This window comes from Symphalangus syndactylus, chromosome 10 (assembly GCF_028878055.3).
Source record: "Symphalangus syndactylus isolate Jambi chromosome 10, NHGRI_mSymSyn1-v2.1_pri, whole genome shotgun sequence".
NCBI lineage: Eukaryota > Metazoa > Chordata > Mammalia > Primates > Hylobatidae > Symphalangus > Symphalangus syndactylus.
Window position 1 is genome coordinate 134,971,292 of NC_072432.2, and position 13,161 is coordinate 134,984,452.

At 40.2% G+C, this 13,161-nt stretch overlaps 1 protein-coding gene across 3 annotated transcripts in view; it reads left to right on the top strand.

Moving 5' to 3' along the window:
• The window catches only part of POLB (DNA polymerase beta), a 33,638-nt gene extending 20,538 nt beyond the window's left edge, over positions 1–13,100 (top strand). For 2 of the 3 annotated variants that reach the window (XM_055296075.2, XM_063610988.1), the window contains 5 exons: positions 2,634–2,704; positions 3,940–4,026; positions 10,562–10,626; positions 11,136–11,275; positions 12,855–13,100. In XM_055296075.2, the coding sequence (XP_055152050.1) occupies positions 2,634–2,704; positions 3,940–4,026; positions 10,562–10,626; positions 11,136–11,275; positions 12,855–12,949 (458 nt within the window). In that variant the 3' untranslated portion in view covers positions 12,950–13,100. The remainder of the gene's footprint in view (positions 1–2,633; positions 2,705–3,939; positions 4,027–10,561; positions 10,627–11,135; positions 11,276–12,854) is intronic. The other variant, XM_055296076.2, reaches the window with a different exon arrangement.
• The last annotated feature ends 61 nt before the right edge of the window (positions 13,101–13,161 follow it).

The window sequence follows — 13,161 nt, forward strand, 5'->3', positions numbered from 1 at the left end:
AATACTCTGGGTAGCTGCTGTAAGAATCTAGAGTTGGAGAGAGAAAATTAAATCCATACTCACTGATCAGTAGAAAGAACGTTGGACTGAGGTCAAAAGACCTGGGGTCTGAGGCCACATCTACCAGTATTATGGTGTCTCCTGATCTTAGATTCCGTACTCGCAAAATGAGAGAACTGAAGTTAACCAGTTTTTCAAGTATGTCTGCATCAGAAATACCTAGCACTTAAAAAAAAATACATATTGTTGTACCCTCCTACAAATAAGAATCTCCTTAGGTGGGAACTGGGATTCTGTATTTTCAAAATGTAGATTTGGAGGCACAGCAAGCCAAATGCATGCTATGTTGGCTATGACAGCCTTCCTGGATTTATTTATTTCTATTTTATTTTTACTTTTTTGGGGTATGTTGTATGGTTATATGCTTTCACATAAAAAGGTATACTGTAAGACGTCTCACTTCCACAGTCCCTGTGTACTCCTTTCTACTCCTTCCTACTAAGTCCCATTAAGAACCACTTCCCTATGGATTCTTACAATGTTTCTTCATGAAAATACCACTAAATATTAGTATACCATCTGTATTTCTTTCTTCTCCCTTTCTTTCATAAAGTTACATAATATATATACAATACTATACCTTGCTTTCTTCACTTACAAATACATCCTAGAGATTTTTCCATATCAATATATAGAAAACTTCCTTATTTATTTAGTTTTTGAGATGGGGTGCCTCTCTGTCACCCAGGCTGGAGTGTGGTGACGTGATCTTGGCTCACTGCAACCTCCGCCTCCTGGACTGAAGTGCTCCTCCCACTTCAGCCTTCAGAGTAGCTGGGACCACAGGCACGTGCCACCACACCCGGCTAATTTTTTTTTTATTTTTGGTAGAGACATGGTTTTACTATGTTGCCTGGGCTGGTCTCAAACTCTTGGCTCAAGTGATCTACCCACCTTAGCCTCCCAAAGTGCTGATATTACAGGCATGAACCACCGTGCCTGGCCCCTTATTCTTTTTTGTAGCTGCATAACATTCAGTTGTATGCATGTATCATACTTCATTTATTTATCCAGTCCCCTATTAACGGACCCTTGGGTTGTTTCTCTTTCTTTGCTCGTACAGTTTGTTTTTGTTTTCTTTAAATAAAGTGAAACATTTTTGTTGGTAGGCGGACGGTGAAAGACATCCAGCTTTTAGGAGAAGGAAATGAGAAGAAGAGAAGGCAATAGAATTTTCTTGATTAAAATAGCTTCCATGGATGTCCAGTACACATTCAGTCTAGTCTTTTTTTTTTCTTTTTTTTTTTTTTGAGGCAGTCTCGCTGTGTTGCCCAGGCTGGAGTGCAGTAGTGTGATCTCGGCTCACTGCAAGCTCCACTTCCCAGGTTCAAGCAATTCTCCTGCCTCAACTCCCGAGTAGCTGAGGTTACAGGCACACACCACCATGCCCGGCTAATTTTTGTATTTTTTTTTTAGTAGAAAAGGGGTTTCACCATGTTGGACAGGCTGGTCTTGAACTTCTGACCTCAAGTGATCCGCCCACCGTGGCCTCCCAAAGTGCTAGGATTACACGTGTGAGCCACCATGCCCGGCCTGGCCTTCTTTGTATTTAAATATTTGGTTAAGGCACTGTGGCTCATGCTTGTAATCCCAGCACTTGGGGAGGCTGAAGTGGGAGGATCGCAAAGACACTGCAAGATCTTTAGTCACCAAAAGTGTGTTTGGCCTCCATTGTACTTATCAAAATGAAAGGGAGGAGATAGATTGGATTCTTTTATGCTGTATACCAGGCACTGTAGTGGATGCTTTTACATATGTTCTTACTTACTTACACAATAGCATATGAAGTAGTTTTTAGTAGTTTACATATAAGAAAACTGAGGTCTAGAGGAATGAAGAGTCCTCACTTGCAACACTGAAAAAAAAGTAAAATGAAAAAATTCCATGTAAGTGGAGACAGAATTTCATAGAATATAGGAAAAGAAAGGTTTAAATAGCTGTATATAACTTGCCTGAAGCTGTGTGGTTGTAGAGTATAGATCTATTAATTGAGTCCAATCATAAGAATTGAAGTGAGTTTTCTTTTAAAAAAAAAAAAAAAAAAAAGAGCCTGGGTCTCTCTATGTTGACTGGGTTGGTCTCGAACTCCTGGGCTCAGCGATCCTCTGGCCTCAGCCTCTCAAAGTGCTGGGATTACAGGCATGAGCCACCGTGCCTGGCTGAAATGAGTTTTCTGATTAACCTTTATAGAGTTAGAGTATATTGTTTAATTTGAGATTTTTACATATAGAGTTGTTCGTAGGTGTATTTTAAAGCTATTTTAAAATATTGTTTTTATTCATTATTGAGTAGTTACTTAGGTGCATTTTTAATACATTAAATTAACTCGTTGTATGCAATGTATATCTAATGCCGATTACTGTTGTCATCACAGATTCTGCTGTCTACATCAATACACCTGAATAGTTGGACAGAAAATTGAAATCTTTTAACTAATTCTGACTATGAAGCACAGTGAAATAGAAAGTTAGGCTATAAGAAGTAAGGCTCTTCTGTGTGTCATCAGCTTGGTTCCATTTGCCCAACTGATACATTTACGTGAACAATCTCATATGTGTCTTCTGTCATCACAGGTGCAGAGTCCAGTGGTGACATGGATGTTCTTCTGACCCATCCCAGCTTCACTTCAGAATCAACCAAACAGGTGCCTCAGAGTTTATAATCAATGGTGATCAGTCTTACACAACAGTGAATTTCACTTTTTAAGTGATAGTTGGATATTTTCAGAATAAGTTTTGTTTTCACCTTCCTGAAAAGTCTGCTGAAGAGCTTTGTACTGATTGAATTCTGCAAAAGGCAAATTTCTCGAAAGGGATACCTATTATTATTCCATGAGTTGCTGGGAGGACAGTCTACCATTTGAAAGAGATGACATTGAATACAATAGTTTTAGAACGATTTACTGTCTGTGATAAATACTTTAGAAATACTATAATCAGATTTTCATTAAAGGAATATTTTATCTTAAGAAATGAAATATTGAGAAACCTTACTTCTATTAGAAAACCTGTGAAGGCAAAACATTTTTTATTTTAGAATATATGCCTTTGGAAGATGAAACAGCTGACTCTTTGATTGTTTTTTTTCTCATGAGCCATTTCAAGAACAGGAAAACTCTTTGATTTAAGGAAACAGATAAATACAACTGATCATTGTTTTTACAATCATAATACCTTAAACAGTGGTTTCTAAAAATATGTTTCATTTGATAAGATGGATTTTCTATTAGAGGGAAAAAGTACGTACTCAGAACATTAGAAAACATAGAGATGGCCGGGCATGATGGCTCACGCCTGTAATCCCAACTCTTTGGGAGGCCAAGGTGGGTGGATCACGAGGTCAGGAGATCAAGACCATCCTGCCCAACATGGTGAAGCCCTATTTCCACTAAAAATACAAAAATTAACCAGGCATGGTGGTGCGTGCCTGTAGTCCCAGCTACTCGGGAGGCTGAGGCAGGAGAATTGCTTGAACCCGGGAGGCAAAGGTTGCAGTGAGCCGACATCGTGCCCCTGCACTCCAGCCTGGCAACAGAGTGAGACTCCGTCTAAAAAAAAAAACAAAATAGAGATTTCTCCATAAATAATTAGAAAACTCATGTTAAAAATGTTTTCTTCCTGGGCTCGATTCCCTGCCAAAAAAAAAAAAAGTTTTCTTATTCAGGCATGATGTTGTTCCTGGTACTCTGGATGCTGAGGTGTGAGGATCACTTGAGTCCAGGAGTTCAAGGCTATAGTTTGCCATGATTGTACCTGTGAATAGCACAGTCTCCAGCCTGTGCAATATAGCAAGACTCTGTCTCTAAAAATATTGTTAAATATTTTCTTGCCATTATAAAGTAATTACTCTTTTTCTAATTCCCTAATTATGATTCTACAGCCAAAACTGTTACATCAGGTTGTGGAGCAGTTACAAAAGGTTCATTTTATCACAGATACCCTGTCGAAGGGTGAGACAAAGTTCATGGTAAGTACTTGTTAGAGTTAGCACATCTAAAAAAAACTTGGAGACTGTTCAGTAACCATTCTGAGTGTGTGACTTCATGGTAGCTTTGAATTACAGTCAACAAATAGAGTATCCATGAGACTTTAAAGAAAAATAATCAGCAGGGGCCGGGTGCGGTGGCTCACGCCTGTGATCCCAGCCCTTTGGGAGGCCGAGGCAGGCGGATCACCTGAGGTCGGGAGCTCAAGACCATGCTGACCCACATGGAGAAACCCTGTCTGTACTAAAAACACAAAAGTGGCTGGTCGTGGTGGCGCATGCCTGTAATCCCAGCTACTCAGGAGGATGAGGTGGGAAAATCACTTGAACCCAGGAGGCGGAGGTTGCGCTGAGCAACTGCACTTCAGTCTGGGCCACAAGAGAGAAACTCCGCCAAAAAAAAAAAAGAAAGAAAAATAATCAGCAGGTTGCCTGATTCTCATAGTTACTCTCAGAATATTTTAGGAAAGAATTTTCTTTTAAATTCTCCACTTGTAAATAACACGTGTCATCAGAATAGTTAATTAGGCCTGGGCACGGTGGCGTAATCCCAGCTCTTCGGGAGGCCGAGTGGGCGGATTACAAGGTCAGGTGATCAAGACCATCCTGCCTAACACGGTGAAACCCCGTCTCTACTAAAAATACAAAAAATTAGCCGGGCGTGGTGGTGTGCACCTGTAGTCCCAGCTATTCGGGAGGCTGAGGCAGGAGAATCACTTGAACCTGGGAGGCAGAGGTTTCATTGAGCCGAGATCGCACCACTGCACTCCAGCCTGGGTGACAGACCGAGACTCTGTCTCAAAAAAAAAAAAAAAAAAAGGAATAGTTAATCAGGCATAATCTGCTTTTTGAAAATATCAGTAATGACTTTGACACACAGTAAGTTTTTCCCTAAAATAGCAAATGGTTCTCATCTTCTCTGACTCAGAATTCTTCAGTTAAGTAAAGTTAGAATTGATTGAAAAATATTAAGCTATTTCAACACCAAAGAAAGAAAAGTCATCAGGGTCTGTGATAGAACACTCAGGGGAAGAAACGTGTTACATGGAATGATAACGAGGAAAGTTGATGGGGGGGGAATTAAGACTTAATAATTCAAGATGAATGGCTAGTGGATTAAAAGCAGATTAATAAATGATTCTGTATAAACACCAACAGGAAGGCAGATAGAAATCTAGAATTAAGATTTTTTTTTTTTGAAACGGAGTTTCACTCTTGTCACCCAGGCTGGAGTGCAGTGGGGTGATCTTGGCTTACTGTAACCTCCACCTCCCGGGTTCAAGCGGTTCTCCTGCCTCACCCTCCCGAGTAGCTGGGATTTCAGGCGCCTGCCACCACGCCCAGCTAATTTTTGTATTTTAGTAGAGACCGGGTTTCACCATGTTAGCTGGGCTGGTCTCAAACAACTGACCTCAGGTGATCCGCCTGCCTCGGCCTCCCAAAGTACTGGGATTACAGGCATGAGCCACTGTGCCCAGCCTAGAATTAAGATTCTTAGTTCCTTTTTTTTTTTGAAACAGCATCTTGCTCTGTCACCCAGGCTGTAGTGCAGTGGCGAAACATGGCTCACTGCAGCCTCAACCCTCCAGGGTTCAAGCAATCCTCCCACCTAGTAGCTGGGACTACAGGTGTGCACCACCATACCTGGCTAATTTTTGTATTTTTTGTAGAGATGGGGTTTCACCATGTTGCTCAGACTGGTCTCGAACTCCTCAGCTCAAGTGATCCACCCTCCTTGGCCTCCCAAAGTACTGGGATTACATGTATGAGCCACTGTGCCCGGGCCTCTTACTACTTTCTTAAGGTGACGTTTAGTGTTCTGTCACTTATATACATCATTTGAGTCCATTTTCTCCACACCCCACTTTTCCCGGGTGATACAACTGAAAGGAAAGAGACTGTGCTTTTGGAGAGTGGACGTGCTAAAATTAGTAAGAGTCTCAGCGCATAGATTTGACAAGAGTTTTAGCCAAAACTAGAAGATAGTTGAGAAAGATAAATTGTCATATCATTCAGAAAGTAGAGTAGTGTTTGCCAGGGCCTGGAAGGAGGGGGGAATAGGGAGTTGCTGTTAAAATGGCACAGTTTCAGTTGGGGAAGATGAAAACATTCTGGAGATGGATGGTGGTGATGGTTGCACAACAATGTGAATGTACTTAGTACCACAGAGTGGTACACTTAAAAATGGTTAAAATAGTAGTCAGGCACAGTGGCTCATGTCTATAATCCCAGTGACTTGGGAGGCTAAGGTGGGAGAACGGCTTGAGCCCAGGAGTTTGAGGGTATAGTGAGCCATGATCGCACTACTGCACTCCAGCCTGGATGACAGAGCAAGACCCCATCTCAAAAAAGAAAAAAAAAATAGATGGCCAATAGATGGTAAATTGTATGTTGTGTATATTTAACCCACACACATACAAAAAATCATGTCATTAAGTTCAGCATGGTGATATTAGCGGGCTGTGAAAGTGTATTTTCTAAGCTGGTCACATTTTAACAATGCTTCCAAACGAACTTTGGAAAGATAAAAATAAAGGTTCTAGTCAGTCTTGGAAATTAAATCTCTGATTTGTTCTCTTCACTCTGTCAAGTTTTGAAGTCTTACTCTGTTCCCAAAAGTATATACATACATGAGATGGTATTAAAAATAGGGCTTGTGTATGCCCCATGAACAGCCTTTTCAAATTTAGGTGGATTTTAATTCACTCAAAATGAATGTGCATGAATCTTACATTTAAGAATATTCAGTCAGATAAAATCCTAAAAACAGTATCTGCTAGACAAGTTGGATGTTTTGCACAGTAGAAAAGTGTCTTGCTATGTCTGGGCATATTCTGGGGACCTCTCTGGCCTAAATCTCTTCCTCAAGTATCATCCCTGTGAAGGTCACTAGAAATCCTTACTGAGAAGTGTGCCAACTATTTTCAGAGTTAAAGACCAGGAAAGTATTTCCACACTACCAAGGCAGAAGCCGTTTTTTTATAATCTTAATGGTGTTCTGCTGTGCTCGAAGAGAGATCCAGAGGAAAAACCAACAGAAGCTATAGAAATCCAGCTAGCAAGAATACAAGGTAAAAGGGCCAGGCATGGTGGCTCACGCCTGTAATCCCAGCACTTTGGGAGGCTGAGGCAGGTGAATCACCTGAGGTCAAGGAGTTCGAGACCAGCCTGCAACATGGCGAAACTCCATCTCTACTAAAAATACAAAAATTAGCCGGGCGTGGTGGCAGGTGCCTGTAGTCGCAGCTACTGGGGAGGCTGAGGTGGAAGGATCGCTCGAACCCTGAAGGCAGTGGTTGCAGTGAGCTGAGATTGTGCCACTGCATTCCAGCCCTGGCGACAGAGCAAGACTCCCTCCCAAAGAAAAAAAAAAAAAAAGGAAAAAGTATAATCTAGTGGGCTGGATGTAACCTGAAAAGGAAAGGTGGGTAGCCAAGTCTTTCTGATCTTGTTGATAGTGTTGGACTTGGGTTATCCCAGTACATGTGCCACAGGAAAGAATACTAAGGCCAGTCACCCATCCTAGGATAGATCCTATCTCGACTTCCTAGTCTTTCAATCATTCCTCTGGCAGCACATCTAGCGGTATTGCCAGGAAAGGCATCCCCCAGACATATTTCCAGAAGAAAACAGGCTAAAAAACAAGAAGACTGGGTCTGTATAGAAGATTCAGGTGACAATAAGAACAAGAAACTAAGGCCTTTATGTTGCGACATAGGAATCCATCTCAGTGGGTGGTTTTTGACAAAGTTTGGATGTTATACCTGTGGTTCATAGTCCCTGGAACTTAAAAAAATACGATAGTTGAGCATGCTGTTTTGACATTTGTAATCATTGTTAGGAAGAGAAGCACTCGAGGTCAACTTTCAAATCAATTTTAGAGACAGATAAGAGGTGGTTTGTATCTTTCATTATAGAAGAATAGACTTGGATACAGAAGATAGAGGGTCTTATATCTGGCTCCGTTACTAATACTCTGTGTGGCATTGGGAAGGTGGATTTACTTCTAAAAGGCCTGAGTTTTATCTTTAAAATTGATATTTGCCCTACGTCAGAAGACCGTTATGCAGATCAAAATTAAATAATATATGTGGAAACTTTGAAGAGTTTGTACAAATATTTGATGTACAAATAAGAATTTGCACAACTTCAAAGATAATGGATCTTCCAAGAGTTGTACAAAGAGAGCTGCACAAATATAAGATGTCATCTCTGTGGAAATGGGTCAGTAGAGGAAGGTGACCTGGTAAGGGTTAGATTGGGGGAACAAAAGAAGGGATAGAAGGAGAGAGGATGGTGCCATGAAAGGAGAACAGAATGAGGAGAGTGAGCACCCCCAGGGCAGAAGTTGTATTCAGTCAATTCAGCAAATACGTACAAGCATGTCCTCCATTCCAGGCACTGTTCTCGAAGCTTGGGATGTATCCATGAATTTAAGTAAAACTCATATTTGAGGATTGTGGGAAGGGACTGATAGTTAACAATGAACATAATAAATACGTGAATTATATAATAGGTTGGGTAGTAAGTGTTATTTTTTAAAAAGGAAGAACAGGGTGTAGGGGAGAGGAGAGTGCAGGAGGCAGTATTAAATAGTGTGGTTGGAGGCAGCCTCATTGAGAACATGAGACTTAGGGAAAGACATAGGGAGTTAGCTAAGCAGGTATCTGAGGGAAGAGATAGCCAGGCAGGAGTCCGAGCAGCAAGCCTGTGGGAATGAGCATGAGCAAGATATCCGAAGAAGCTAAGAGCTCTAGGCTTCTAAAAGGAAATTGGCTGCAAAATGAATTCAACTTAGGTAGGGAAATAAACCATTCTCATTCCATATCCCCTTTTTTTGCAAAACCTCTTCTTGCTATCACCACTTACTAGTCTTAAAGGTATGCCTCTCCATGTGTTTTCCAAGTTATCTTCAAGACACAAATTCCTTTAAGCTAATAGTAATCAAACCGTAGGAAAGCCATGGTTATTCCAGATCATCTTGTACAATCATAGTCTTCAGATAATTGAGCTGTTCTTCCTGTGAATATAGTAACACTCAGAAGAAAAAGACAGTTTCCTCTGCATTTAACTATTGGTTTTATATAAGGTGAGTGCCATTCAAATTTCAGTATTTTGTGCAAGTTTGGCCTTGGGTGATTTTCTGTGAAATATCTGCAGTAAGAATTCAAGGGACAATAGGAGATACCATGGCTACCCCGAGGAAATGAAAGAGGCTTTATTTCAGACACTCAGTATGAAGCTACCCAAATGAAATGCGAAACAAAGCTAATCCACTCAATCTAATACAGAATTTACAGCAAAACAGAGAAATTCTTTAACATTAGCACTTCAGAAAAAGTGCAGGAAATAAAATTAGCCTTGAGGAAAGGAACAAAGCCATGAGATAAAATCCTATTACTGATGGGACAAACAGCAACATCATTCCCTGTGGCATCTAGACATCCACATCCGCAAGGTAATACCTCCTGGTAATTCCAGGTGGAAATGACTTCTGATCCACTTGAAGGTGGAAGTTGAGTTGGAACTTGTTAGTGTCTAAGAAGGTAGGTTTCATATTTTGAAGGTAAACATGTTTCATTAATCTTTCTTCCATAGGAACAGCTAAAGAACTAGTTTAGATTTTAATTTTTCTATTTTGCTGAGTGAAAAAGTATGGCTTTTAGTGGCATGTGTTAACTTGACCACTCTTGAGGACCAGAAGCTTGTGACTTGTGTATTTTTCTTAGAATGTAGCATTTGATACTTTTTAAGTGGAAATTTGGTGGTGCTTATAGCTTGTTTTACATATGTATGGGTTGTTGACCAGTCCAGATTTTTTGTCCATTTTTCGGGAAAGGGAAAAGATAAAACAGACTTGGATAACTTTTGTTTGGAAGCTGTAAAAGTATAATGAAAAATTATGTGGAGAAGAAAGAAAGTGATCCTCTGATTTTCTGATCTCATGTTTTTCTTATTTTCCGTGTCTTTCTCCCTTCTAGTGTCTGAGAGATTTCTTCAATTCCAAATTCTTTTACTTCTGCTACCTATCATTTTAAATTTTGATTTAAACCTTTCCCTGAGGGTTTTCTGTAGTATTCTGTTCTTACTTCATGGAGAGAAAATCTTCCGTTATTACTGGAAGCTTTTTTGTTTGAGACTATACTGGTAGCTTTTTTCTTTGTTTTCTTCTTCCTGCATAATCATCGTTTCTTCCATGTTGCTCTCTTCTGTTTATTTTGACGTCTGTGTTTCGTGTTCAGTGTTTTCTTTGATTAGTTTCTTGCTTAGAATCACGCAAAGGCCAAATCCTCATAATGAGAACCCTTATTTGCAGTTTCGTGTAGTTCTGTAAGTATCATGAAGTGTAATAGAAAGGTGGGGATAGTGTATTGCTCACAGAAGCTGCCGAGTTAAAAGTGCTCAGAATTCTAGAGCTGCTAACATTAAAAACAAAAATGGCCTTGTGTTTTACTTGATTAAAATTAAGCCTTAAGTTTAGAACAGCTTTAAACTTGGTTTAAAATATTCATTTTAGGGTGTTTGCCAGCTTCCCAGTAAAAATGATGAAAAAGAATATCCACACAGAAGAATTGATATCAGGTATTGTTCAGACTTTGTTGCTGACCTGTTAACTTTTCCAGACTTGTCTCGTTTTCTCCCTCCCTGTTTGTATCTTGGAGTTCACATTCATATCCAGAGCCTCTTTTTACTCCCGAGAGCCATATGTTCTTGCCAAATGCAATGTTTAGCTCCAAAGTGTGTAAAGAATAATGACTGTCTACAGACTCCGATTTATTTTCTCTAGATTTGCACCTCACCATGATGCCTTCCACAGCTCAAAAGTCATTTCCTGCTTGGGCTAAGTTAGTTGTAATAAGTGATAATGCAATTTCATTTCCCCACACCTCTTTCAGAACAAAGTTCACAGAAACCTAAACAAATTACAAGCTTGGGGTGATTTGAGCAGTCTACGTCATGATAGTCTTCTCTTCAAATTATTAGACCACTTAGGCTTATCTTCGGTATTTTGTTCCTTATTGATTTTAGGAGTCCTGTATTTGCTAAACTTGAAATGCATGGTAAATGTATCTACTGTCCATTTTTTTTAGGTTGATACCCAAAGATCAGTATTACTGTGGTGTTCTCTATTTCACTGGGAGTGATATTTTCAATAAGAATATGAGGGCTCATGCCCTAGAAAAGGGTTTCACAATCAATGAATACACCATCCGTCCCTTGGGAGTCACTGGTGAGTGTCCATGTGTGTATTAGAGATCATCTCTCATCTGGAGAGAAGGTTATTTTCAAAGATACTTTGGTTTAGCAAACCTTCTAATAACTATGCCAGTTAGTGTAGTTTCTTTGTATATTTAGTCCTTCAGGCAACGAGAGGATTTAATGCATAACATGCTCCTAGGCTCTCAGTTGAAGGCCATCAAGGCAAGCGTTATTTCCAGCTTTGTTAAAATGGATTAAACACTTGCATGCTCAGTAAAAAAATGTTATTCATCTAAAAGGGTTTTTTTTTGTTTTTTTTTTTTTTTTTTTTTTTTTTTTTGCTATTGTTTAATGTACCTCTAGGACCCCTGAAAAACTCAAATATCATTGTTTTCAGTGCCACATACTTTGCTTTTAGTGCCATGGTATCTTTGGCCCCATGCTTTTAAAGTTTAAAGAATAAGGATTGCTGAATCTATGCTTAGTGGGTCCTGTTAACATTTCACAGTATATTATGTGGTTTACTGTTCTCTACTAGGAGAATGAATTTTTGTCATTTTGTCCTCAAAGTATAAAATAAGGCTTTCATCCCTGGTAGACTAGGGCAGTGCTTCTCACAATTCAGTGTGCATACCAGCAACATGGGGGCCTCACTAAATTCAGATTCTAATTCCTTGGGCTTGCAGTAGGGCTCAGGATTCTGCATTTCTAGTAAGCTTCTAGATCAGAGGTTACCAATCTTTTAGCTTCCCTAGGCCACATTGGAAGAAGAATAATTGTCTTGGGCCACACATAAAATACACTAACACTCACGATAGCTGATGAGCTTTAAAGAAAAAAATCACAAAAACATCTCATGTTTTAAGAAAGTTTACGAATTTGTGCTGGGCCCCATTCAAAGTCGTGCTGGGCCCATGCAGCAGGCGGGCCATGGGTTGGATAAGCTTGTTCTAGATAATGCCAGTGCTGCTAGTCCAAGAACCAAGTTGCAAAGGAACTCACTAGAGTATTTTATATAATACATAGTGGCTTCAGCAGAAAGGACAGTCATGAGTGAGGATGACTTGAGTGGCCCTAGCTGGGATCCGCAGGTTCCCTTTGTGGCACTGATGACTCACAAGATGAAGCTCCAGCACAGGCTCCTGGGAGAGGATAGAGGTGGTCAGTGTCTTTTTTTTTTTTTTTGAAATGAAGTTTCGCTCTTGTTGCCCAGGCTGGAGTGCAATGGCACATTCTCGGCTCACTGCAACCTCTGCCTCCCAGGTTCGAGCGATTCTCCTGCCTCAGCATCCCGAGTAGCTGGGATTACAGGCATGCGCCACCACACCCGGCTAATTTTGTATTCTTAGTAGAGATGGGGTTTCTCCATGTTGGTCAGGCTGGTCTCAAACTCCTGACCTCAGGTGATCTGCCTGTCTCGGCCTCCCAAAGTGCTGGGATTACAGGCGTGAGCTACCGCGTCCGCCGGTGTCTTTTTTTTTTCAGTGACTTGGTTACCATTTTCTTTTTTCTTCTGAAAGCAAGTCCCACACAGCTCTTAATCTTGAACCCTCTATAACTAAACTATAAAACTGGTTCTTACAATAAGTTTTTTCTCTCTGTACTTGCAGGAGTTGCAGGAGAACCCCTGCCAGTGGATAGTGAAAAAGACATCTTTGATTACATCCAGTGGAAATACCGGGAACCCAAGGACCGGAGCGAATGAGGCCTGTATCCTCCCTGGCATACACAACCCAATAGGAGTCTTAATTTATTTCTTAACCTTTGCTATGTAAGGGTCTTTGGTGTTTTTAAATGATTGTTTCTTCTTCATGCTTTTGCTTGCAATGTAGTCAATAAAACCTCATGTACTATTATTGGATGATGATGATCTTATTTTCTTAGCAAATATGTTTTGTTTAAATTTTCATATTATGT